Genomic DNA, 23764 nt, shown 5'->3' on the forward strand with positions numbered 1-23764 from the left:
GGTATTGCCGTATCCGCGTCCTCTGCCCTTTGTGCTGGAGCCACGATACCCACCCCGGGTGTTTTTATCGTAGGTACTTTGTGTGTTGCCCTTGTTGTAGGTTTGCTGTGACCCCTGTCCTCTGCCTGCTCCTCTATTCCCGGGGCGACGAAAGGAGCCACTCCGAAAGGTCTGTGTTTGGAGAGCCCCCATGGACTTTGCAGTGTCTGTGTCCTTTTTTATTTTCTCTAAGGTGGCGTCAACTTCCGGCCCGAATAAGTAGTCGGGGTTGACCGGCTGATTGAGAATGTTATTTTGAACCTCCGGTTTGAATCCGGAGATTCGTAACCAGGCGTGTCGCCGTAGCAAGACGCTGGTATTTATTGCTCTGGCAGCTGTATCTGCGGCATCCAGTGCACACTTAATGGATGCGTTTGTGAGGAGTTGTCCCTCCCTGATGAGGATCTCTGCTCCCTCTTTGTATTGGTCAGGGAGATGTTGGAGTAGGGTTTCTAATGTGTCATAGTGTGCGCGATCGTAGCGAGCTAGGAGCGCCTGTGTATTGGCAATACGCCATATGTTAGCTGCCTGGGCTGCAACTCGTTTGCCGGAGGTCTCCAGCACCTTGGATTCTTTGTCCGGGGGAGGAGCATCCCCAGTTGTTTGCGAGTGCGCCCGTTTGCGAGCATTTGCGACTACGATGGAATCTAGAGGCAACTGGCCTCTAATGTACGTAGGGTCCCCAGGCGCTGACTATATTTTTTGTCGATCCTGGGGTTTATCACTCTTGCCCTGGTGGGTTCTTTGAAAATGTCCTTTGCTGGTTTGAGGACACCTTTTAGCATGGGTAGAGTTTTGATATTCCTTTCTGCGGATGCGAAAGTATCCATTAGAAAATCGTCCTCAAATGTGTGAGAGTGGAGTTGCACACCATGATTTTCCGCAGCACGTTCAATTAGGGCGTTGAATGCGGCAGTGTCCTCTGTGGGAGACGTTTTTGCGCCATAGAGCTGCGTGTCCTGTGTACCTGTGTCTACAGGGTCATCCCAAGCCTGGTCAGGGTCCTGTTGGCCCTCAGGGTCCATCTCTCTTGGGTAGGGGACGTCGTCACCCATATAGTCCTCCAAAACGTCTGTTTCGGAGTGTGTCGGGGAGAAGGACTGTGGATTTGGGTAGGAGGTATGGAGACGTTCGTAAAGAACTGGCTCCGAATCTGCTGGCAGCTTTTTCTTTAGCGGGATCCGGTAGGAGTCCATAGCGTGTTCGGAAGATATTCTCCGCTTGTGGAGCATAAGTCTGCCGGTGTCGGCATCCATGATGTGAGATAGTGACGTCTCCGTAGGAGAGCGTTCGGCAGGTGTGATCCTAGTTTGGGTGACACGAGTTCTTATTTCAAACATTTTTGGCGCCGTGGATGGCGGCAGGCCAAAAGTGATATGAGGTGTTGCTGGAGAAGCTTTTTGAGCTTTTTTCGGCTCTGGGCCCGACGTGTCCTGGAGGGCTGCCTTTTCTTTGATGCGTTGCAAGGACTCTGCAACTTGTCGCACCTGGAGCGCCGACGGTTGTTTGGCGCCGAGCGGTTCAGTAGAGGCAGGCGTGGGCTTCTTCGGGGCCACGGGGTCATCGAGTCGAGGAGAGGCGGTACCCGTGGACGGCGTCGATGATTGGGCCTTAGGTGCTGCTTTCGAAGTGGTGTGCGACGCAGCGGCCATTTTGACCTTCGTGGCCGTAGCCGATTGTTTCGGTGCCTGGTGCCGAGGCGGTTTGTCGGTGCCGATGGCCTTTTTCCGTGTGTCGGCGCCGACGTCTGCTGCTGCGAGTTCGGCACCGAAGTCCCGTTTGGTGCGGTCGGTGCCGACGGGTTTTGCTGGCGTCGAAGGTGTAGTGGGCTTCGATCCGACCAGTACCACTTTCAGTTTCGGTTTCTGTGGAACCGACACGACTTTTGGTTTCGGTTTCGAGGAAGGGAAACCAGCCGGTTTGGGTCCTAATGGCTGACGCTGAATGTCCGAGGCCGGGCCCGAGGGCGGGGCCGAAGAACTGCGAGATAGGTCTTGAGTAAGGCCCGAAGGCGATCCCTCGACTGGAGCCATAGACTGACGCACTGGGATATCCTCCGTCTGTACGGGTAGGCCTTGCTCGTCACCGGAGCCACTTTCTTCGGCCCCTAAGGCCTCATCGTAGTCTCCTACCTCGGTGTCGTCTTCATCTCTGTGAAAGAGTTGTTCTTCGATGTCTTCCGATCCGGATTCGTGTTCGGAAGCGGGGCTGGAGGGTAGGTTCTCCACGCCTTCCACATCTTCGTCCTCGGCGCTGAAGATGTTGGTTGGGGCCGGTGCCGCTTGCTGCACTTCAAGTCTCGCCGCTCGTCGATTCCGAAGGGTCTTCTTGGATCGGAATCGGGCACAGGCCATACATGTGGATTCGTCGTGATCCGGTGAAAGGCATTTGTTGCACACCGGGTGGACGTCGATATGGGGATATTTCGCATTGCAAACAGGACACCGCTTGAATGGTGTCCTCGATTCCATCGTCGATGGTGTCGATGGTCGATGCGAAAAAGTTTTTTTAGAAGTTAATAAACTAACAAGTAACTGTCGATACCGATCGGGAACAGTACCGACGCGAACTAAAGGCCTTTTGGCCTGAAAAATGTTTTTCCTAACTTGAGTCAAGATAAGCACATCCGAACCCAATGGCGGAAAAAAACAATCTGAGGATGGAGAGGATGCCCATGCGCACTATGGTCCAGGGGAGGAGTCACCAATCTCAGGATACTTCGAAGACTCTTCCAGGACAACAACGTGCAAACATCCGGACCCAACACTAGGCGGCGATCTATGCACAGATATGAATTCAGCAGCCCACATGCCTCGAACATAAATAAAACGTAATTTTTAAAAAAAACTATGAGGGTTTCCCTGATTTTAAGAATGGCACTTAAAACAGCAAGGTTGTTTTTTGGGACATGATCAATTTACAGGAAATGATCTGTCATATCATTGACGGAGCTGGGGAATTTGGAGGTCTCATTTTCTCAGTCCTTAGGTTGGCAACCCCAAAAGCTTAATCACCTCACACTTCTCCTAACTACAGGCTCATTGTGTGTTGCCATGTTTAGGTAGACCCAGCACACCATTAACTCACATTACCTTTAATGGATCCACTGCATTTTTGTTCTCATGAGCACAGTTCTCACTCATTTTGGGGACAACTCAGTCTTTATTTAGGTCTGTCCCAAAGCAACAAAAATACTAGTGGTCTAAGTTGTTGAGCAATATACTAATTCTAACACCCAAAACAAAAAGAACACAAGGTCTACCTTTGACCAAGCAGAATTGTTCACTCTAAAGTGAAAGCAGGGACGATACACCAATGTCAACATACAAAGTAAGGTAAAACACTCAAGAGTTATTTTTGACCCAGTAGTACTGTTTACTCTAAAGTGAAAGTTATGCCTGAGAGTGCATACCTTCATCTAAGCTCAAAGTCAAATTAATAATTAGCTTTACCTACAAATTACAATTGGTCCGCCCTTTAGTGATAGGCTAATTTAATAGCCTAGGCCCAGGTCTTTAGAAAAAAATAACACAATAGGTAGGACAGCAAGATCTGTCACAGCATGAACACAGTATAGCATATTACACCAGTCCATAGACATTACATAAGATACCAATGTAACGTTTCACTTTCAATATACTTTGCATGACCTAAATAACTTACTGAATGAATGATTCAAAATTAGTAACCTCGCAAATTAAACACTAAAAGCCCGGTACCCCAGGTCAGGATCGGATAACAGGATAAGGAGGATAAAAATAGTGAGGATACTTAAACTGTATTTTGATGCCTGAAAGCTTAGAACAGAATGAGCCCAGCCCTGAGATATTACAACTTACAAAGGGAACTGAACGCTAACGACTTGAAGGAATCTGTTAAACAAGACCCTTAAAAACTTGTAATTCAAAGAAAACCTTGACTAGACTCAAAAAATGCATCAAGTCTAGTAATGGAAACAACTTGATTACTAGCATATCATGTACAACCTCCAGAGGATTGAACAACCTCTACCTTCTTGGCTGTTGGAATAATCTGCAACTACACTTCTAAGACTAGCTTTAAACGAGCCTCTTCCATCACTCCCTTATTTTTACCCAACTACAGGTTTCGGATGCTGAAATCAACAACAAACAGTGCATGGGACCCTAGAAAGGATCGCAAATGACTCTGGGAGAGTTCTTACCATAAACGTCTCTGTTCACATTAGGAACGCACATTTTCATAAATATTTTGCACCACTAATTTTAGCAAGATAACAATAACAGTTTTAAGTTTGAAGGCGCCCGCAGTATTCTAGTTTAACAAGTTAAATATTAAATGTCTATTTGTGTCTAATGCCAATGTCCTCTAGCTATTTAACTACCCACATCACTTTAACCACGAATATATTAAACTTCAAAGTGTTTAAATAATATTTCCAGGCTTAAAACGTTCCTTAGAAACCAATCAAAGTTGACCATTATGTCTTTTTGGCAGTCCAGGTAATTATCTTCCACTTAGTCATTAAAGAGATAGTCACACACAGCTTCAGTAATTTAGATTTATTATAATGAATTTACAAAAGAAAATACAAATAAAACGTCTTAAATTATTATACATTTCAGTAAAAGGGGCCGTCCAGATTCCTTTTAGTGTACTGTGGTAGGTCACTGGTTTTAAATATAGGACTGCCCAGGGATTGAGATGCCCATCCCACTCCCCACTATAGTACTTCAATGCGTTGTCTTCAACTTGGGGTGAATTTAAAAAAAATTCGAATCAAGATGAATAATAACCCTCCTCAGTCTGAATTTGGCAGCATCAGTGAGGCAAAGGAGGATATTGTGGAAAAGTAATAGTTATGGGTCATGCATATGGTGTGGAGAACCCTAAAACTTCAAACATTTGCAAAAAGACAAATACAACAGGAGCTTGTTGAAAGGAAAACAAAGTACATTTCATCTATCCCGTATGCCGTCCAATTCACAAACAGATCAAAGGGGGAACACATCAACCTAGTTAGAGAAAAAGATATCACACACAATTACTATTATCTACATCTGGGGTAAATTCTCTCCAAAAAGGCTATACTGTTTGACGGGAGGGGAGGTTAACACAAAGGGAGAAAAAGAGCCTACACAGAGCGAATGAATAGTTACACAGTTGTAATAACTCAACTACATTTATTCTATAGGCTTCCGGAGACCAATTTGTTGGAACTGTGTGTTGCTATTTAATAAACCGTATACCCATTACATTTTATGCATCAAAAACTAACCTAGAAGTGACCTGAGAGGCAGAGACTGGTGACTAGAACAATAGGAATTAGTAGAAGAATAACAGTTTGTTCGGAGTTACACCAGCTTCCCATCATTGCCATCTTGTATGAATAGATCACCAAGCAGAGACCACATGCATCAAGCAGTAGGTTGATAAGGAATGACTGACTGACCTAACAGAGTACCAAGGCTCTAATTGCCCTGGGCAGTAGTAGAAATCATGAGGAGCAGCCTATGAGTCTGCTCTAAATATTTCAGAAATTTTGGAAACCTCTTCAAATTTCTTTTAAGGGGTGGTTGTTCAGCCATCCCCTATACCATCAGAAAAGTGGATGTCTTTGGATGTGTTAACAAGGTACTCAGCAAGACATTTCAAGAGCAAACTTTGGAAGCTGGTCTGCCCGATACATTGCCCAGGCTTCTTGAAAAGAAAGTGTCTAAGAGGGCTGCAGAACTACTGATTGCATTTGCTGTAAAACAGAGTGTCCTACATCTAGAATATGCAATCATTTCATAGTCCTATACTGGTGTGAGGCCTAGAAAACAAGACAAGGAAAAATACACCTGCTATGAGGGTAAATCTGCACCCGCCCTAGGAATAAGGATGTGTTGACTGAAAGGAAAACACTACATCGGTGACAAACGCATATATGGATCCAAACACTTGACCAGCATAGATGGGGACTACGACAAAAGACATCTGTATGTGGGGAAAAACAAATTCAAATGTCTCAAAAAAATACCTAGATCATACAAAAGATGTGCTCCTTAAAAAGGAGAATTTCTTTACTTTCCTATAGGAGCAGATATAGCTTCGACAGCAGGTCAGTGACGGGAAATCTGGCAACCAGGTTTAAAAGAAACAGAATGTGACTTTCTAAAGAAAGATGGAGCCTCCTATGTGCTGCCATCTTTGTACAGCAGTGGCTCAATGGAAGAGAAGACATAACTATGAACATCTCTGAACAACAGATGAAGATGACAATCACCAGGGTACAAAGCACAACCAGGACACAGAGGCCTACCTTTTAAATGGTCAACTGAAGGTAGGCCCCCTAAAGCAAAAGATTCCCATGGAGACAATAGTGTTCATTTCCTAGTCATATGGGGCATGGAGGATTCTACTACAGCTGACTGCACATTTTCCCTTAAGACTGACAGTGAGAATGGAAAGGGTAGCTAAGGCCAGCTCTCAAAATTCTATTGCCAGTCAGCTGAGTGGGTGGATAAAACCTTTTCTGCAAAGCCAAGACAAAAGGTATTGAGCTCAATCAAGCTGCCATTATCATTTTAACTGTGAGACTTCTGCAGCCCCCCACTACAAATGTCCGTGGTTATCAAAGATAGGCCAAGAGGGAACGCCACATTTTTTTTTATTAACTCTCAGGAATTAATTGTGATAGGAGTGTTAAAAGCCTAGAACACATCACATCTGAGAAGAAGATCTCGTGGGCACACCACAAAACACTTATCATACGATCAGGGAGATATGAAGCACTTTGATCAGTCTTTCCCATGGAGCAGCTCAGTTGCAAGAGGCTGTTAACAGCAGGAACCTCAAAAGTACTATTTACTTGTACTGCGGTGAGCATGGAAATTAAACATTGTCTCTCAGGTCCTCTAGAAAGGACAAAACAATTTGATATATTAACTTCCAAGGCCGGCAAGGGGCACAGAAATTTCTCAGAAGGTTGCAGGGAAGAGCTGAGCTGCCTACGGAAATTCAGTTCTTGGCGACACTGGGAAACCAAAGAGACCTTGTAGAGAGAAGCACAAGTTGCCAAGCTTCCGGCACCACAGCACCATCACAAAAATATGTTCAGCACTGCTATCCTTCCTGTAGAAGGGGAGTAAGGTTGCAAAAAGGAATATTAAGGATCAGAAGATACTAAGCATGTCCAATGAGGGCCTCCTCATGTCTAGAATTCTTGAACAAAATGATTACTGAGATCTATCAGAAGTCCATGAGCTTGAAGGTGCTGGAGTAGCTCTTCATTATAGATAAATCCCTCTCACCCCCAGGACAATGTCACCTTTCTGACTGGCACAGCTGGTCTTAGTTGGCACTAGTAGTCAGCCCTTCTCATTAGCCCTCAACCAGGTCTCTTGAATGCCAAATTCGAGTCCACTACAGTGACTCTGTGTATCTTTAAAAGTGTCTCATTTGCTACTGTATATGTATCTAGGAAATGCCATCTGTGAAACAAGCACTTGGTGGACTGTCACCGCCACCAGTCGTTGCCAGAGGCATTACAATGGTCAGTAACCCTACATGATAAAACACAACAGGACTTGGCCTCTAAGGCTGATGGAGCAAAAACAAAGATGGTGCACAAGTATCTGTCCTTGCATGGTAGCAAAAGGAGCCGATTGAAATTTGTAAAACAAAGGGTGAGCAGCTTATCCCGGATGGCCCGTTGGGTTTTTAAACTCCAAAAGTAGTGTTTGTCCCTATCCAAGATATCACAACATTGGCACACATTTAGAATGTGCAGGAGCCAAACAAGAGGTAATTCTACTAGGAATATCAGACACAGTCAGGGGCAGTAACAGGTGCAAACAGAAGGGGAAAAATAAAGACAGAGAAATTGTGACACAGAAGTAACAAAGAAGTGATGGGGAGGGAAATAGGCGAGAGGAAAAAAGAGATAAGGCAACGCAAGGAAAATGTGCTGAGAGAACTAGAACATTGGGGGAGGGGGGTGAATGAAAGAAGTTATAATGGAAAATTAAACAGATAACAGAATGAAGGTCAGACAATGGTAACACAGGGGGGGAAAGGTGGTAACAGTAAGAAGAAAGTTATAGCAACAGAGACAGCATTAACAAAAACAATAAATAGAATGTGATAAGAGAAGAATCAGATGGCAGTAATAGATGAAAAGGGACAGAGACAAGATATGAGAGCACTAAAAGATGAAAAAGGGGGAAATACTTTCTATAAGAAGGCAGTGAAGAGGCTTACAAAGGAAAGAAGGAATAGCAAAGTCTAGTGCTAGAGGTACAGAATAAATATGGATTTTGTCCACACCATTCCCTCATTCTGCCTCAGTGAATCAATAAAACTCTGGCTGTACTAGTTTGTAGTATGTCTGGAAGCCCAGGCCATTGGCACAACTGGGTTGAATACTGCAACTAGTGAGGAAATACACTCCACAAGTAGGTGCTGTCTAAGAGGCAGACAGCATCTATTTGGGGCACTGCTTAAGACATGCAAGAAATTCTGGGCTGTCTTACATAAACGAAGGGAGAGAGCATAGAAGGTAAGTGCTTGCAGCTGCCAGTCATTACCATTGAAGCTTGCCAATGACAACAACTGTAGGATAGTACTACAGTGTGGGCATGTCCCAGAGTGAAGGGAGCGAGCCCCAGTATAAATGGGGCAGGTTCCAGCGTGGAGGGCCTAACTTTTAAAAGGTCTTCCGGTGGATGGCACGTGCGCCGTCTTCTTCATATTCTTTCTTTGACACCCACATCTTCTTAAATGTGTCCAGTGAGGCCAGGATGGAGCCCCTGTGGGGTAAAAGGAGCAGAAAGGAGTTAAGGGCATAAGAGCAGGTAGGGCAGCTGTGTTTCAGAGATGACAGTGACAGGCAACACTGCAGGGGTACAAGAAATAGCTCAAATTCACCAAAGCAGGGGTAGGTCGGGCAGAGAAGCCAAGAGTCACTGCTGGAGGGGTAGTAAGTGCTTTAGTCAAAGGTTTCATAACAGCGTTAGTATGCATATTTGAGGGCCAAGCCAGTATTCATGAGTAAGAGGGATCACTAAGGGAGTAAAAGTGCCAGTACAGCGAAAATCACAACTGCTGAGGTGAGTGCACAGTGCGATGCAGAGATCCCGCCTCAGGTGCAGGTGCCAGTGAATAAAAAACAAAAAGGGAGGAAAAAAAAACAGTGTTTACCCAATCCAAGTGGAGTACAACCTCTCCTGAGGAGCAGAAATCTGCAAGAAAGAAGAAAAAGCCAGATTACATATCCGATAAAGGGTCTGGCACAGTTGACAGGGCAGGCTTCAGAGCAAAGATCAGGGGAGGCAGCACTGACCTGGAGACAGAGTGTGGTGCTTTCCTTATTTTTTATGTTTAAAGCGCTTATTAAAGTAAACAATTGCACACAGAAACACAAGCAACCAATTTCTTATGTAAGTAAAGTTTGAAACAGGCAGCCTGAACAAAAAGTCCATTGCATGTGCTTGGAAAGGCTGTGATGCCTCTTGCCATACTCAATTATTCGGATTGCTTGATAATTTTCTCACTTGATAATCTACGAGTCATTTGGAGGTACTCCACATTTTTAATTTGCAGTTCAACAGTACAGCTAGGCTCTCCTGACATTGTGGATGGAGAGGAGGGTTAGGGGGTGACGGAAGCACCCAAAACATGCCCTTATTCTAAGTGGTGAGGGCTACTCACACCTCATTCCAAGTACGGGTGACAGCATGATTAGTGGGATTCTAGTGCAGGAGTACAAACCTTTTTACCTGTAACCTTGTGGGCAAATTGCCTAACCATGAACAACAGGAAAGACCCAACCACTGCACAATAACGGAGGTTGCTTACCAATTTGGGAAATTTGTAGGTGGGCATGTGAGTGCTGTATGTTGCTTGTACATGTTTCACAGTAGAATAAGGAACTGTGGTGTGCAGAGGGACACTGTGCACTTGAACAGAAGGAAGTGGGTCCTCTGCAGGCAGCCTTTGTCCTGGATGGACATGGCTGCCTCCATCTGTGTATGTTCTGTACACCCTCGTCCTGAAGTGGGATCTACCTGTTGCATAGGGTTACTTTTCTAACAGCAACATTGCATGCACATTGTTTGATCATACCCATCACCTTCTGAAAGTCCAATGTCCTCTCAGAATTAAAGAAAAGAACATCAATGCAATGTTTAGACAGCATGCACAGTATATCTTGTCTGTAAAAGCTCTCCCTTAACTTAAACCCTTTTCTCATGTATCCTCCTCAGTCACCATTACGCCCAGAGACTCATCCCTTTGATCAAGCTCCATTCAACCGAGACAGCGGCGTCTTTCTACTTTATAATGCATCTAAACATTCCACCAGTGTAGCCCACCGTTGTTGCACCAACTCAACCTTCCCTTCAATAATATCTCGACCTCTCTCTCTTTCCCCACTGCAGTCTACATAGAGTCACCGAAATATGTGCCTTCCCCTATCCTCAGAGTCCTGTAACAATAGGCTCCTCTCTATACTCTTTCCCCCTTCCCAGGGACATCACATAATCCCATCAGAAATCCCAAGTTATTTCCAGGACAGGATATGCATACCCTATTAACAATTGCAGCTCAGTGCATCAATCTACCAAAGGCACATTCCTTATTCTACCCTGAGACACCCGATGCAAATTCTGGATAGGGGCCTTGACTCAATGCCATTAACACAATAATTGCGCCGGATTACTACATCACAGCACAAATCACAGAACAACATCAAGCACTTAAACCTCTACTGAATTTCCCTGCGACTTCCAAACTAGTACTGATATTCCACCCTACAAAATATCAAAAGTAATCAAAAGGACTCCTTGCAGAACTCAAAATTTCGGCACCATTAAACACATATGTAGCTGAATCAAAAACCAAACCAATTAAAAGGTATGACACTATCCCTATTATGAAATGGACTCCAGGTAGGACGCAATATCTCAGCGACACTAAACAGGCACCTGGCTGAATCAATAATCAAAACCAAACCAAAGCTACGACAAATCCCTGCAGTAAGCCGGTATTGCAACAAGCTTATCAGATTGTTTCTACAGGCCAAAGTGGTCAATTTATATGTGCAAATGTCTGAATGGGTGGGTCGATATGAAACTGGTTTGGTGGTGCACATAGCTTCTCATAGTTAAACTTTTAAAGTGTGCTACGGTAGAAGCTGCTCACCAGGAAAGCAACTGCTTTTGCAGCCTGGGCCAGCAAGACTAAGGGCCTCATTTAGATTCCAGCAGACGGGATATTCGTCACTGTTGGAACGGAGTAACCTGCCCGTTGAAATATAAATCCCACAGCATATAATGGGATTTATAGTTTGGCGGAAGGGATATCCGTCACCGTTGTGACGGAGTAAACCGTCTGTCAAGATCTAGATCAGTCCCAAGTCTCCCCAATATTTGTTCCTTTAAAGATCTTTACTGCCATTTATTTTTAAACTTGAATATCATGTATAAATCGTGGCTGGCAGGATTTCACCCCCGCATCGAATGAGTAGAGATGGCCAAAGAAAGACTAGCACATGAGTGAGCTGCATCTCAAGAAAACAGATACCTGTTGGCCATTCAACCACCAGACACATTGGGTCAAACCTGATGTCAAATGGGATGGGGATTGAAAACTGATGCCGGATGAGAAGAGTCACGAAAGCTACACAGTGGCAACATTAAGCGACGGATGGGTATGTGACTGCCCTGCTTGGAAGATTGGTCCTGCATAGTTGGGGTTTGTCTTATCTAATTCCTAAAACTGAATCCTAATGTAATGGACTACAATTTACTCTGTTTTAAGTTTCAATGTGAAGAGGTATGTTTTTTATCAGGCGATACACCATAGCATAGGTTTTTCCAGCCGTACTCTTAGTACTGATCGCAAATTCACCCAGCATCGCTCAGATATGCCTTGGAATGTGGTCCCAGAAGCACTTCACTTCACAATAACACAGCTTTCTACAGATCACATTAGGTAGTATTATGTAGAAACAGTACAAACATGCTATATAGTTGGGTGTCTAGGTTCTCACAACAGCCCTGCTCTTCATGACACATCAATCACTATTTCACAAAAGCACGCATCAAGGCAGAAGGCTGAACATAAACAACAAGGCCTGAATATGCAATTAAAAGGTATTAAGACATCCAAAAGCACTATCAGCTACTTATAACACACACCTTAGTCAGATAACAGGCATGCATAGCCCCAGATGAACAAATAACTAATTTGGTATGACCCACTCCAGTGACAAATAGGCAAGCTGACAGAGTAGCTATATAGTAATTATCACAAATAAATCTTTCTACCATAACTGCCTCTTTTGATACTTACTGTGTCATGCTAGATCTGGATTTCTAACAACCAATTATTAGAACAAGGCTTCATTGCTTGCCTTCACTACCCCTCAAGAGTCATGTGCCTTAAGTGCAGAACTTGATTATCTAATAATAGTTCATCACTACTGGTGACCTCAAACACCAGTGGTAAACAAAAGTAACCACCACGGATACTGCCCAGTAACCTAGTTTCACCAGACTCCTGTTATCACACAGTTAAAACTGACCAGCTCGAGACTCTACAAGCAACCGTAATAAGCACCGCGATAACCAACAAGCCTAATGTGTTAGTATTAGCACATTACAGTGAGATACACAGGAGTGAGCCAGCAGACAGAAAGGACTATAGTTGTACACAAGGTTCTCACACGGTTCAATGGAAGCACTGGAGTGGAGTAGGGATACATCTAAACAGCCAGTATCAGATGAGAGAAGAATAATCCACTGAACTGAGCAAAGAAGTGATTGACAAAGTCTCTACCCAGTGCCTATAAGTGGCTAGTCCGAGATAGATAATGGCTGAAACCGGTAGACTCAAAATCTATTCTATGTATATTGTAAGCTACAGGTCACTTCACTCTGACAGCTGTGATGTCAAACTCAGACGTAAAAATGGCGAAAATGTGCGTCACAGGACATTTTTAAGCATTCCCAGATCTGGTTTTGGTTTTTGCTGCACAATTACAAATGATCATACCTTTATTTTGACATCTTTTGGGGCAAGTTTCTTTACTTCGCTGAGTAAGCGATCGCCAAAACCTGAAAAGAAGGGGCCAATGAGTTATAGTATTCATATCAAGGACATATAATCTAGTACAATTAGGTTTTCATCTGCAGGTGCCTCAAACTAAAAAAAGATGAACCGTCCAGCAGGTGTGTGCTGATTTAAGGGAGCAGAAAAGCTATGTAGTCCTCTTATGCCCAGAAATACACACTACTTTGTTAAAACAAGTCCTCAGAATTTAATTTCTTTTCCATTTTTCAAGATTTTTGTAAAGGTAGACTGATCGCCTGTTCAGACAGGAGGCATTTGTACGTTTCCAGCGTTTCTTCTAAAGTATGGCGTGGTTCCATAGATGGGATGACGGATGGCATGAGGGATTTTGCTGCTGCACAGTCAGATCTGTGGGAGAAGCCAGAGAGTGGAAGCTGCAGACCCTGACACTCTTGGCTCCTGTAACTGAATTCTTGTTTTGTGTGCGCAAGTTTTGAAGGGGGAGGGGGAACTATGAAATGCTAGCGTTCGAACCTCCATGTCCTATAAAACCGAGGCTGTGATGTAACAGAAAGGGTAGGAGAATTATACAAGGATCCGAGTGTGTAAATTAGAACCACAGGCTAGTATTAACCAAGGTCAAGTTGTACCTGCAATGCCACTGAAACCCTCAAAAGAATGTAATGTCCTACTTTAAATGCACATATCAATCTCTTCCCCACTTTATAAGCCCAAGGGATGATAAGTTATAAGCTCTCTTCTCTTTCACTGCTGAATTCCAAGAATGTCGGGTGGCATCATAAGGCAATCTGGCATTTCATGAAGCTCCAGCAAATACTGAAGTCATGCATTTTTCTTTCCTCTGCAACTTTCACTGCTAAAAGGCTAACTAAGCCGTTCCATTCCAAGGTAATGTGGAGTGTTTTGAAACCCAATGTCATTGAACTTCGGAGTTATACCTAAATTGTGTTGCATAATTGATATTCATGCCTGCACAGTGGTACCAATATCAGAATTCTTGGTAGCTCTTCCCACTCCGGAGCTTTTTAGGAGTATTAAGATGCGCAACAATGGCTCTGTGTGCCTAGGAACAGCACAGGAACTTTTCCGGGTTTTGCCCTTACTCCATACATCTCGATTCATTAATTCATCCAAAAAGTCTTTCATGGGGTTTAATGAGTGAGCCAAAGGGAAGCTTTGTCAGAAATGGCATAATCTTAACATATGAATATATCATGCAGGGCAAGCAAATGGCACCTCATGGAACAAAACTGAACAAAAAGCTAAGTTACAAGCTAAGAGGTTCACTTTATAGGAAATAAAATGGGACTGAACGAAGAGTGATTAGAAAACTTATTTCCAGTTGACAATACCTTTAAACAGCGTAGAACCACCCGATAAAACGATGTTGGAGAAAAGGGTGCGTCTTAGGTCCATGTCAGACTTCTGGATGGCAAATGCCAGCACCTCATGGATTCCTTCACTCTCGTCCCCAATAAGATCTGGTCGGAAGAGCAGCTCGGGCGCCCGGAAACGGGCTGGCCCAACCTATTGGAGCACACAGGGTGAATATCATGAATGGTAATCAAGAGTAGCAGGTGACTCTGGCCAAGAAGTTACTCAAACTCTGGAATACTCACATCCAGTGTGCTTCCATCTGGCAGCGTGTACTGCACCTTTTCTGCCTCCAAGCTCTCATCTTTCTGAGGGTTGATGGATAGATAACAAGCTCTCTGGGCCGAGACAAAGAAAAAGACTTGTGAGCAGGAAAACGAAAGTAGTTGGCATTTTTTTTTCTCTCCAGTCCCACAACACCCCAACCTTTTAGATTTCTTATCTATGTCAAAGATCATTTTAAGCCAGCATACAGCCCTGTCTAAACACCTTTAAGTACTTCTGTGAGGATGCTAGCAGTTATTCACCTCCTTTATGGTCTTCACCACTTCAAACTCTGCTGAGGTGTGGAAGTCATAGCCCTCCTTTCGCAAAAGTAGCCGCAGATATTTGGACACATCCCGACCAGCTACATCCACCCTCATAATGGAGTGAGGCATGGCAAATCCCTCGTAGATCGGCACAGCATGCGTCACACCATCTCCTGCATCCAACACCACACCAGTGGTGCGGCCTGTGGCATAGCTGCAACAGAGAGAACAATTGGAGTTTTACCCATTACAACAAAAGCGCAGATATGAGCAAATGCCCGACTGCGTTCTCCCAGGCAGAACTTACAGACTGAGTACGGCCTGCATAGAGATGAACAAAGCTGGCACATTGAAAGTCTCAAAGAAAACCTCGGCTGCCCGCTCACGGTTCTTGCTTGGGTTGAGAGGGGCTTCCGTCAACAGAACAGGGTGCTGGAGGAAGAGAGGATGCTTAATGAATTAGCTCGGTGGTTAGGAAAGATGATAATCCAACAAGCCGTGTTTGTAAGTAAAGTATTTTTTACATGCAACAATGCACTATGTTTCGGGAATTTAAGGTATCATTTTTGCATTCTTACAGGTCAAACAAAAAGACAACAAATGACTATTTAATAAAGTTGTAAACTCAATGCTCCAAATAATTAAAACCTTTATATTTTTTTCTCCCCTTAACCTTTCAATTCAAGGACCTTTATCCCTTCAACAACGTCTATTCAGTGGGAAGCTTTCCCTGATGGCGAACATTTTCTAACTTTGTGTTTACTCTGTAAGACTTCCTATTGGACAGCTAATTTCACTTCTCCATTTTGTCGTATGAACTGTGTGCATAGGTCCTTTGGTATTATGTCACTATCATGTATGGTATAACATGAAGGAGGAGCAATAGCCTTTGTCTTCTCCATCCAGGGCAGAACTCGTGCTTGCCTGTCACTGTTACCCTTCTTCATAGATTCATGCACTAATTCGTCCCAGAGTCAGATCGTAATTGCAACTCTCACACCCGCCTCTTTTGTTGCACATGAAGTACTGTGCTCTCTAACATGGCCCCACGAACATGAAGCACTTATTTCTTCCAGTGCATAGCTGCCAAGGTTTTAGACTGCTATGTGTGATATTTTCAGAATTTCAGTGTAATTATGAGTGACATTTCAACGACTATAAATGACACTTTCTTGCAAGTAAAATTAAGCAATGAAGACGAGGGAAACCTATAATTATCAGAAATTACACCCATCTGAGCAACAAGAAACTCCAAGAAGATCTTAAAACTGCTGCAAAGCACCTGAAATGGAAGGGCACTAACCTAGTGCCTTTCTAACCTGTTCGTACTGTTAAACGAATGTGTAACCATGATATTGAACACTAAAAAAGTCTTTCAGAGGCAGTCCTTTATTAAAGTTCTGTGCACAGAGCTATTGGCTGGATTAGGGTGAAGTGAAAAAACTAACTGCAGCAGCACGCACCCCGGGGCATTTTGGACAAGGTAGCCCGAGTGGCAGGAACAATACCGCCGCTATGCTTTGCTGTGTATGGATAAAGATATGATGACTGTCAGAAGAGACCAAAACCGGTTACAAATTACCCCCAGTTTTGAGAAATATACCGCAAACATAAGCAGGAGGCCAGAAAGCCAATTGAACTCGCCAAGCACTTGCAATCGTGCGCGCACGTACCAGGGCAACGGAGGGCCAACATTAATAACTCCACCAGGAATATAAACCAACTGAAAGCACGCTGCAAGTGAAGTATACTTACACCATGCATGTCTTTCAGAGAGGAATCCTTGGCCTCCTCTCAGCCCAGTCCTGGCTGCTGTAACGTCACTCCGTCTGCAATTTGCAGCAGGCTCATATTGTCATTTTAAATTTACTGCAGCCACGCAGCGTGAGCAGCGTTGCCATGATTTGCCGTAACCACCTACTAGCCAGCCTCCCACAAACTGCAGCAGCCGGTAGCAGCACTAGCGAGACGTGACATCCCTGCAGCACCTACCATCCGACTGAATCACACAACCTGACTTGACTGATGTCTCGGTAGTAGCTACTGAGCACTACCTCGACGTGACATCAGTCATTGCCGCGCTGAGAATCTCCTATATTGATATATTGTAGCGGCCAGCTGCTGGTAGCTCAGCCAGCCGAGCCCCCAAGCTTGCAGGAGCAGAGCATGCACACCAAGGCGCACTGCCAGCCACTCCAGCTTTAGTTTAGCAGTAGGCAAAGCCAACGGCTTTACAGCTGTGGGGCTATGTCTTTAATGTATAACAATGCATTTCAGTGCACCACATTGAAATGCATTAGTCTAAAACCTGATGCGTGGTACTTGACAGGACTGCCAGTGTGTGATGTCTAGGGCCTGAGTCAACCTCAAGGCCACTGCTCTGCTAAATAACATTTCTCAAGAACCAACACTAAGACCATGAACCTGATACTAATTTCTTTTTTGGGATGATGTATTAGGCCCAGTAGACATTTTTCTGGTTTAAATAGTTCAGCCCTTACTTATCACATTGGCAATGATAGTCATGAACCCCTCCCATTATTCAGAAACTGGAGAGGCCAAGATCGTATGAAAAGATCCCGCTGCTGTGAATCCAAAACTTCACACTAGGGCAGAAAGCGTTCGAAGCACCGCATATTTTATGCACGCTTTTATGGTCAGGGTACATTTTGTGCAAAAACATTAAAGTGAAGCAGTTTAAACCACACATTCTTAGACATCTTGGGAGTAAAACTCAAAAATAGTTGGCAGACTTCCCCATTATCAGAGAATACTTCTCTATCCTCCCTCTTTTTCTCAATCAAGATTTCCCATGTGATTCTAATAGTAGGCATTCCTGGAGTTTCCCTGCCTGTTCTTTCCATGGAGTTACTTTCCCTCAGGGAGCACTCCCAGACAATGGTCTCTTGAGCCTGGTCCTTCATCGAATGGACACTTGTTCAAATGAAGAAAAAAAGCAACTGCACTGAGCAGAGAAGTAGGCTCAAAAGAACAATAACAAGGTTGCCTCGTACTTTTTTATTTTTCTACTGAGTTATTTCCAAAATCAATGCTTTGCTAGAGATCAACTGAAAACTGAGAGATTTTTGGACCAGGATTCCAAGACACGTTGTTCCTGCAAGTTACACTTTGATCCGCTGGTCTTACAAGGGAGAGCAATTTTCCATAGATTCAACTGGTGGACAGAGGAGCAGCTACTGTACAGATGTCTGGAGCAAAAGTGTTATTCCACAAGCTCCGAAAGTTGGGAAACAGATTTAATTTCCTGAACAACTTTTACTCTTTCTAATCCCTCACGTCAACCTCCTATCCCGGCTGGACCACCCGTTCCCAAAATGGAAACAGATCATACTCCAGTTTTAAGCCTCATTTTTACCATGGTTGCTTAAACCTTAAGTGTACAAGCAAACTAGATCATTTGACGTTTGTATGCATTCTCTGAGGTGCATAAGACCTTCATTTTGACAGAGTTTGAAGTAGAATCTTTCATCATATGCTGCTTACTAAGGAAGTAAGGTGTTGGAGCCATCTTTCCCAATCTGCTTTATTTAGCAGAATAATAGGCACACTCACCTATGGTTCAGCTCTATGGGTTACCATATACCAAACAAAGGAAGCGGATCCAGGGTTACTAGTTTAAGGTTCCTGTCACACACTATTATTGGTGAGATTTAAAGATTGGTACACCAGCGCAGCATCCTTCTCTAGATGCCGTCATAAACAGGGCAGCAGGAGCAGAGTTCTGAGGTTTGGTTTCCATTGGGAGCATTTTAGCCGCTCTTATCACAACAAGAAGAATTCAGAGATTGATAACCATTTTTAGTCATTCTTTGCACAAAAAACTTCCCATTTATGTTAATCAAGTGATTTCTTTATAAAAATGCTCTGAAAATCGATGTAGCAGTCTGGATGAACATGAACAGAAGTCAGAGCTGCAGAGTAAGAAGGCAGCTCTCTGCTGTTTTGGCTTCCACCATTTAAGGTGATCTGTTCTAAGGTGTAGATTCATACCTATTACGTTGTCCTGCTAACTGGAAAACCAAAATACATTTTTAAGAGATGTGTTTAGGAAATTCTCTTAATATTTTTAAAAAGTGCACGGATAGTTAGTGAAGATTTTACAAGTAGCAGTCCAAGAGTGAAAGGGTTCTCTTAGGAACACAGTTTTGAAAAATCATACAGAGACAAACAAGTTGCCTTATCAATAAAAAAAAATGGATACTTTATACGAGTCAATTTGGTGGTGATCAAACTATACTAGATTTATGTAGAGGAATTGAAGAGGCCCAAGAAATGTAACTAAGAAATGAATGCTGTTATATGCAGACTTGAGCCTAAAACAGAGAAACATAGATGGACAGGCTATTAGTCACAAGGAGGTGGTCGACTACTTTTTAAATACTTATTTTGAGTCTAGGGGAGAACATAAGGTCAAATGTTTAAGCTTGTAGCCGCTTGTAGCCTGGAAACCAGGAGAGAAGAGTTTTAGTGTTGGCTTCCATGACTGATAACATTGTTGATCTGCAAGTAGTCAAGTTCTACTGACATTTACAAAACTGGACATACATTTCCTGCTCTACGAAATTAGCCAAAAACGGGCCAAGGTCTTCAAATTGACAGGGATATGGACTATCCGGGCTAAGTTGGCCACAAACTCTGGAAGCACTGAACAGGTGGATGTTGCCTAGAATATCTCGGAAAGACAATGAAAAAGCCTTAAAATTCAACATCCCGTCCAACCCCTAGCCATCAGAGAATAATAGTAGCAATAATGGTAGTGACATCAGAAGAAATGAGGATTGCCTCCAGTTAACACCCATCTAAAACACATCTCTCACCTCTTCAGAGAAGGTCTGCAGCTGATCCTTTGAGTAAACATACTGCCAGATCCGCTCCATGTCGTTCCAGTCCCGCACTATCCCATGCTCCATGGGGTAGCGGATGGAGAGCAGTCCACGGTGCTCCTGAAAGAGGAGACTGACAATTAACGTAGAAAAGGATCAGCGTTGTCACAGCTCATAGTCAGAGCGGGATGTGAAGAGTGCTGTATGACAGGGAAAAGACAGAAACACTCGGGTGGCTGGGGGAAGAGAACGTGTTGAGAGTTCCGAGAACCCAAAAGTGTGGGTCTGAGCTTTGGAGGAGAAGAAACAAGATCAGCAGGTCACTGGATCACCTAAGGAGTGGCAAGTTTAGTGGCAGATGGGAGTGGGCATGAGGAAACAGCAAATGAGGGAACATCGGGTGGTGGTGGGGCTGACTTGGGGGCCTTAGGAAAGGTAGAGAAGGACCTTAACCTGGACATGTTACCTCTGCTTTGGGTCCGATGAATAGATCCCCTTCGAGGGCTCCAGCCATAACCCGCACATGCTTTGGACGTCCCACACTACAAAAGAAAAAGTAAGAGCAACACATGAAGGACAAGGGACGAAAGGTGGATGGTCTCTGGGCCAGAAATAATGAGACATTGGCGACTAATCAATAAGTACGCTTTTACAGCATTAGCTTTTGACCAGAGCTAAATGTGATGTAAAAGTAACCCAGCCAACGAGAAGAAAACCCAACACCTGATGTCCAAAGTGCTTCGAAAGTAATGCTGTATGAGAGTACACTGTTCAATAATGTCACAGGTGTTGCCGGCCTTGATGCATGTTAACATAAACTTGATTTGTGGACTGAAAGGAAGAGAGAATGGTTTAGTAAATGTTGATGTACTAGGCCTCATTCAAGCCTTTCTTACATGTGAATTTCTTGGCTTAATTTCTCGTGCAGCTATCAGAGTTTGTACGAGATAAACTGTCATGTATTTTCTGCTGCTCAATTTATAATAGGCAGTCAAGCATTTATACATTCTGTGCCGCACAGTACACAGACCTTCAACTGCAGATTGACTATGTGGAAGGTCTGTGCTGGAGAAATTTTAAAGATTAAAAACGAAAACATCTGTAACCTTCCTAATAGAAGCATTGTCTCTTATCCGTTGTAGCAAATGCAGAATCCAAGTGGAAAACAGCCTAAATTGGATTAATGAACAATAATGCATGGAAAGGATCGAAAAGATAATGGCCACAGGGGCAAGCAGACTGACTGGTGACTGGGGAGAGATGCTGACAAATACATACAGAAGAATGGAAGGGAGCTTAGTGATGGTTTGTAATCAAAATAAAAAGTATCCCAACAATATTTAGAACAAGAAAACAAATATGTTAGTTACAGTTTTGCTGAACTGTAATGCAAATTTGCTTTCAAAATAACATTCTCCCCAAAAATATTTCCAACTAAAAATAAGAAAAAAACAAAAGAGGGTTTCAGACAAGGTTACTAACCTATGGAGCAATTTTAAGGACAACTTTATATACCATTTCTCTGAAGCTATAATTCTAATAAAACATGTTTGATGTATGTCAATATTTGGAAAAGAAAATTAACAACAGAGCAGTGTGAAACAATTTCATGCAAAAATATTAATTATAATAATAATAATAAAATAGCGGGCCCATTCCTAAAGAAAGTCACACAAGTGCACTGGTTGGTCTTTGTCCTTGCATGGGGCAGATCTATGACTGGCAGAAACTCATAACACTTTACATAAATAGGCCTAGAAACCAGATGGTTTATAGGCATACTCTTAGCAAACTTCTTTGAATAATTTTTCCATAAGCAAATACACAAATGTATATTCACTCACGTGAAAATCTGGCAAGTAAAATTTCACACTCGCTTGCTAAAAAGTGTTTCTTTTTTCTCCAGGTGGAAATTATTCTCTTCCCTTACTTCTTCCCGTGTCAGATGTAAATGTATGACCACTTCTAATGGGGGGAGGGGGTTATGCTGGTGAAGAATGTTAAACAGGCATGCTTCAGAATATGCACAAACTCGAAGGGCAATCTAGCCCCGACACTCCCACAGACTGTTTTGCGCCCCGGAGAGTAGGTTTGCGCTCACAAAAACCTTCATGCTTTGACAAACCTTTAGATGTATACCGACCGGAATTACACACCTAGACAGCTTTGAGAATCGGGTCAATCACATTTTGATTCTGAACTATGTTCATCTAGTTTTAAGATGTAAATATCCAGTCATTGATATAGCACTAAGTATATATATATATATGCTCACAATTACAGCAACCACAGGAACTGAAATACAGTGAAATGAAGTGATTTGCCCAAGAATATCACAGTGAGACCAACTGGAGAAGGTCAGAAGGGTAAGTCTCGTAGAGTCTCTTCTGGTAACATCGGCACTGAACTGCAAGAATAACCGAATAACCTCGGATTATTTGCAGTAATCTTTTGTGAATCAAGTGAATGCTTAAGAGTACATTTGCCACATCAATTGACAAGGCACTTTCTCCGAAAATAAATGTAGAGCTAGAATTGGAATTGTGACACAACTAAAGTGTTGCCACAGTCAGAGCCCTATCATGATCAGAAAGCTGGACCAAACGGGTCCAGTTAAGAAATATAGCCATTGCATGTGCAGAGCCTATGAATATTCAAATATTTAACACAAGCGGAGCACAGGTATGTCAAGAGTTCAGAAAAAACAAAAGGTGGCATCCTCAAACATTTGCTAAAACATAAAACTTGACTTATTAATTCTGACATAATCAGAACTTATTATCACAGTTCTGAAAAATGAGAGCACTGCCATCGTGTGTCACCTCACGGCATGGCACTTCGAGATGAGTAGAGTTTTTTTTTTTACCAGGCAAGTAGACTTCTGAGTAAGGGTGGGTGTAGTTCGCGAAGTAGCACTTCGCGAAGCTACGCAAAGTGAAGTTCGCACTACGCGAGCTACGCGTAGCACTTCGCGAACTGCGTAGTAACATGTTCGCACTGTGCAAGATGTTGTTTTCAATGAATGCACAGTGCGGACAAGCAACCGGCACTTTGCAATCATTGAAAATGGCATCTTGCACAGTGCGAGCTGTAGTTTTCTGCTGCTCGAGTAGATTTTTACTCGAGCTTCAGCTTTCTCAACGCGAACTGGTAGTTTCTCATCGCGAGCGGTCGCGAGCATACGCGACCACTCGCAATGAGAAACCTGACCTCCTCGCGTTGGGAATCTCGCCGGGAGGTTTATTTTCCATGCTCGCGATCGCCAACTTGCAGTTGCTGATCGTGAACAAGGAAAAAGTCTCGCCGGGATGTCATTTTGCTTGCTCGCGGTCGCCAACTTGACGTTGAGGACCGCGAGCAAGCAAAAAATGACCGCAGCACTACGCAACACTACGCTACGCGTGTTCGCACTGTGCTACGTGCAGTTCGCGTAGTGCGAAGTAGCGCGAACTTTGCAAACTACGCGAGCGTAGCGTAGTGCTTCGCCCAGGCCTACTTCTGAGTCATCTTGTCCCTTGGGCAAGTAGATGTCTTATACAATTTAACAACACCCGGGATAGGATTCTGCAATATCACCCGCAGATCTGAAGAGATTCTCCAACAGTTTTTTTTCTGACTCTCATAACCCTTACTTCATATCGGCCTAAGGCACTGGGAGGGGTAATAGGCACCAGTCATTTCCCTTTCCCCCCGAAAAGATCATAGTTTATTTTGGGGATTCGGGATATACTTTGGGTGTGACCTGAAAAAAACTCGTGGTACATAACAGCACTAGCTGAGATGGGGAGACATAGAATCTGCTCGGAGACTCACCCCTGCTGGCCATAGCAGCAAATGCTGCAAAGGCAGGACAAAGTTTCCTGTTGAAAAAGTAAGGTCCCTCTACTGATGAGATGGCTGCTCCGAAAGATTTCAGAGTGA

General features: G+C 43.6%; 1 protein-coding gene across 1 annotated transcript in view; it reads right to left on the reverse strand.

The window, feature by feature from the left end:
- Positions 1 to 4565: 4565 nt before the first annotated feature.
- The window catches only part of LOC146784245 (beta-centractin), a 57102-nt gene continuing 37903 nt past the window's right edge, over positions 4566 to 23764 (reverse strand). Inside the window, exons 3-11 of the mRNA XM_085634749.1 lie at positions 20310 to 20385; positions 19838 to 19963; positions 15307 to 15431; positions 14997 to 15213; positions 14715 to 14807; positions 14448 to 14622; positions 13057 to 13118; positions 9202 to 9242; positions 4566 to 8810 (exon numbers count right to left, since the gene is read on the reverse strand). Coding sequence (XP_085490875.1) covers positions 8708 to 8810; positions 9202 to 9242; positions 13057 to 13118; positions 14448 to 14622; positions 14715 to 14807; positions 14997 to 15213; positions 15307 to 15431; positions 19838 to 19963; positions 20310 to 20385 — 1018 coding nt within the window. The 3' untranslated portion in view covers positions 4566 to 8707. The remainder of the gene's footprint in view (positions 8811 to 9201; positions 9243 to 13056; positions 13119 to 14447; positions 14623 to 14714; positions 14808 to 14996; positions 15214 to 15306; positions 15432 to 19837; positions 19964 to 20309; positions 20386 to 23764) is intronic.

This window comes from Triturus cristatus, chromosome 11 (assembly GCF_964204655.1).
Source record: "Triturus cristatus chromosome 11, aTriCri1.1, whole genome shotgun sequence".
NCBI classification, from domain to species: Eukaryota; Metazoa; Chordata; class Amphibia; order Caudata; family Salamandridae; genus Triturus; species Triturus cristatus.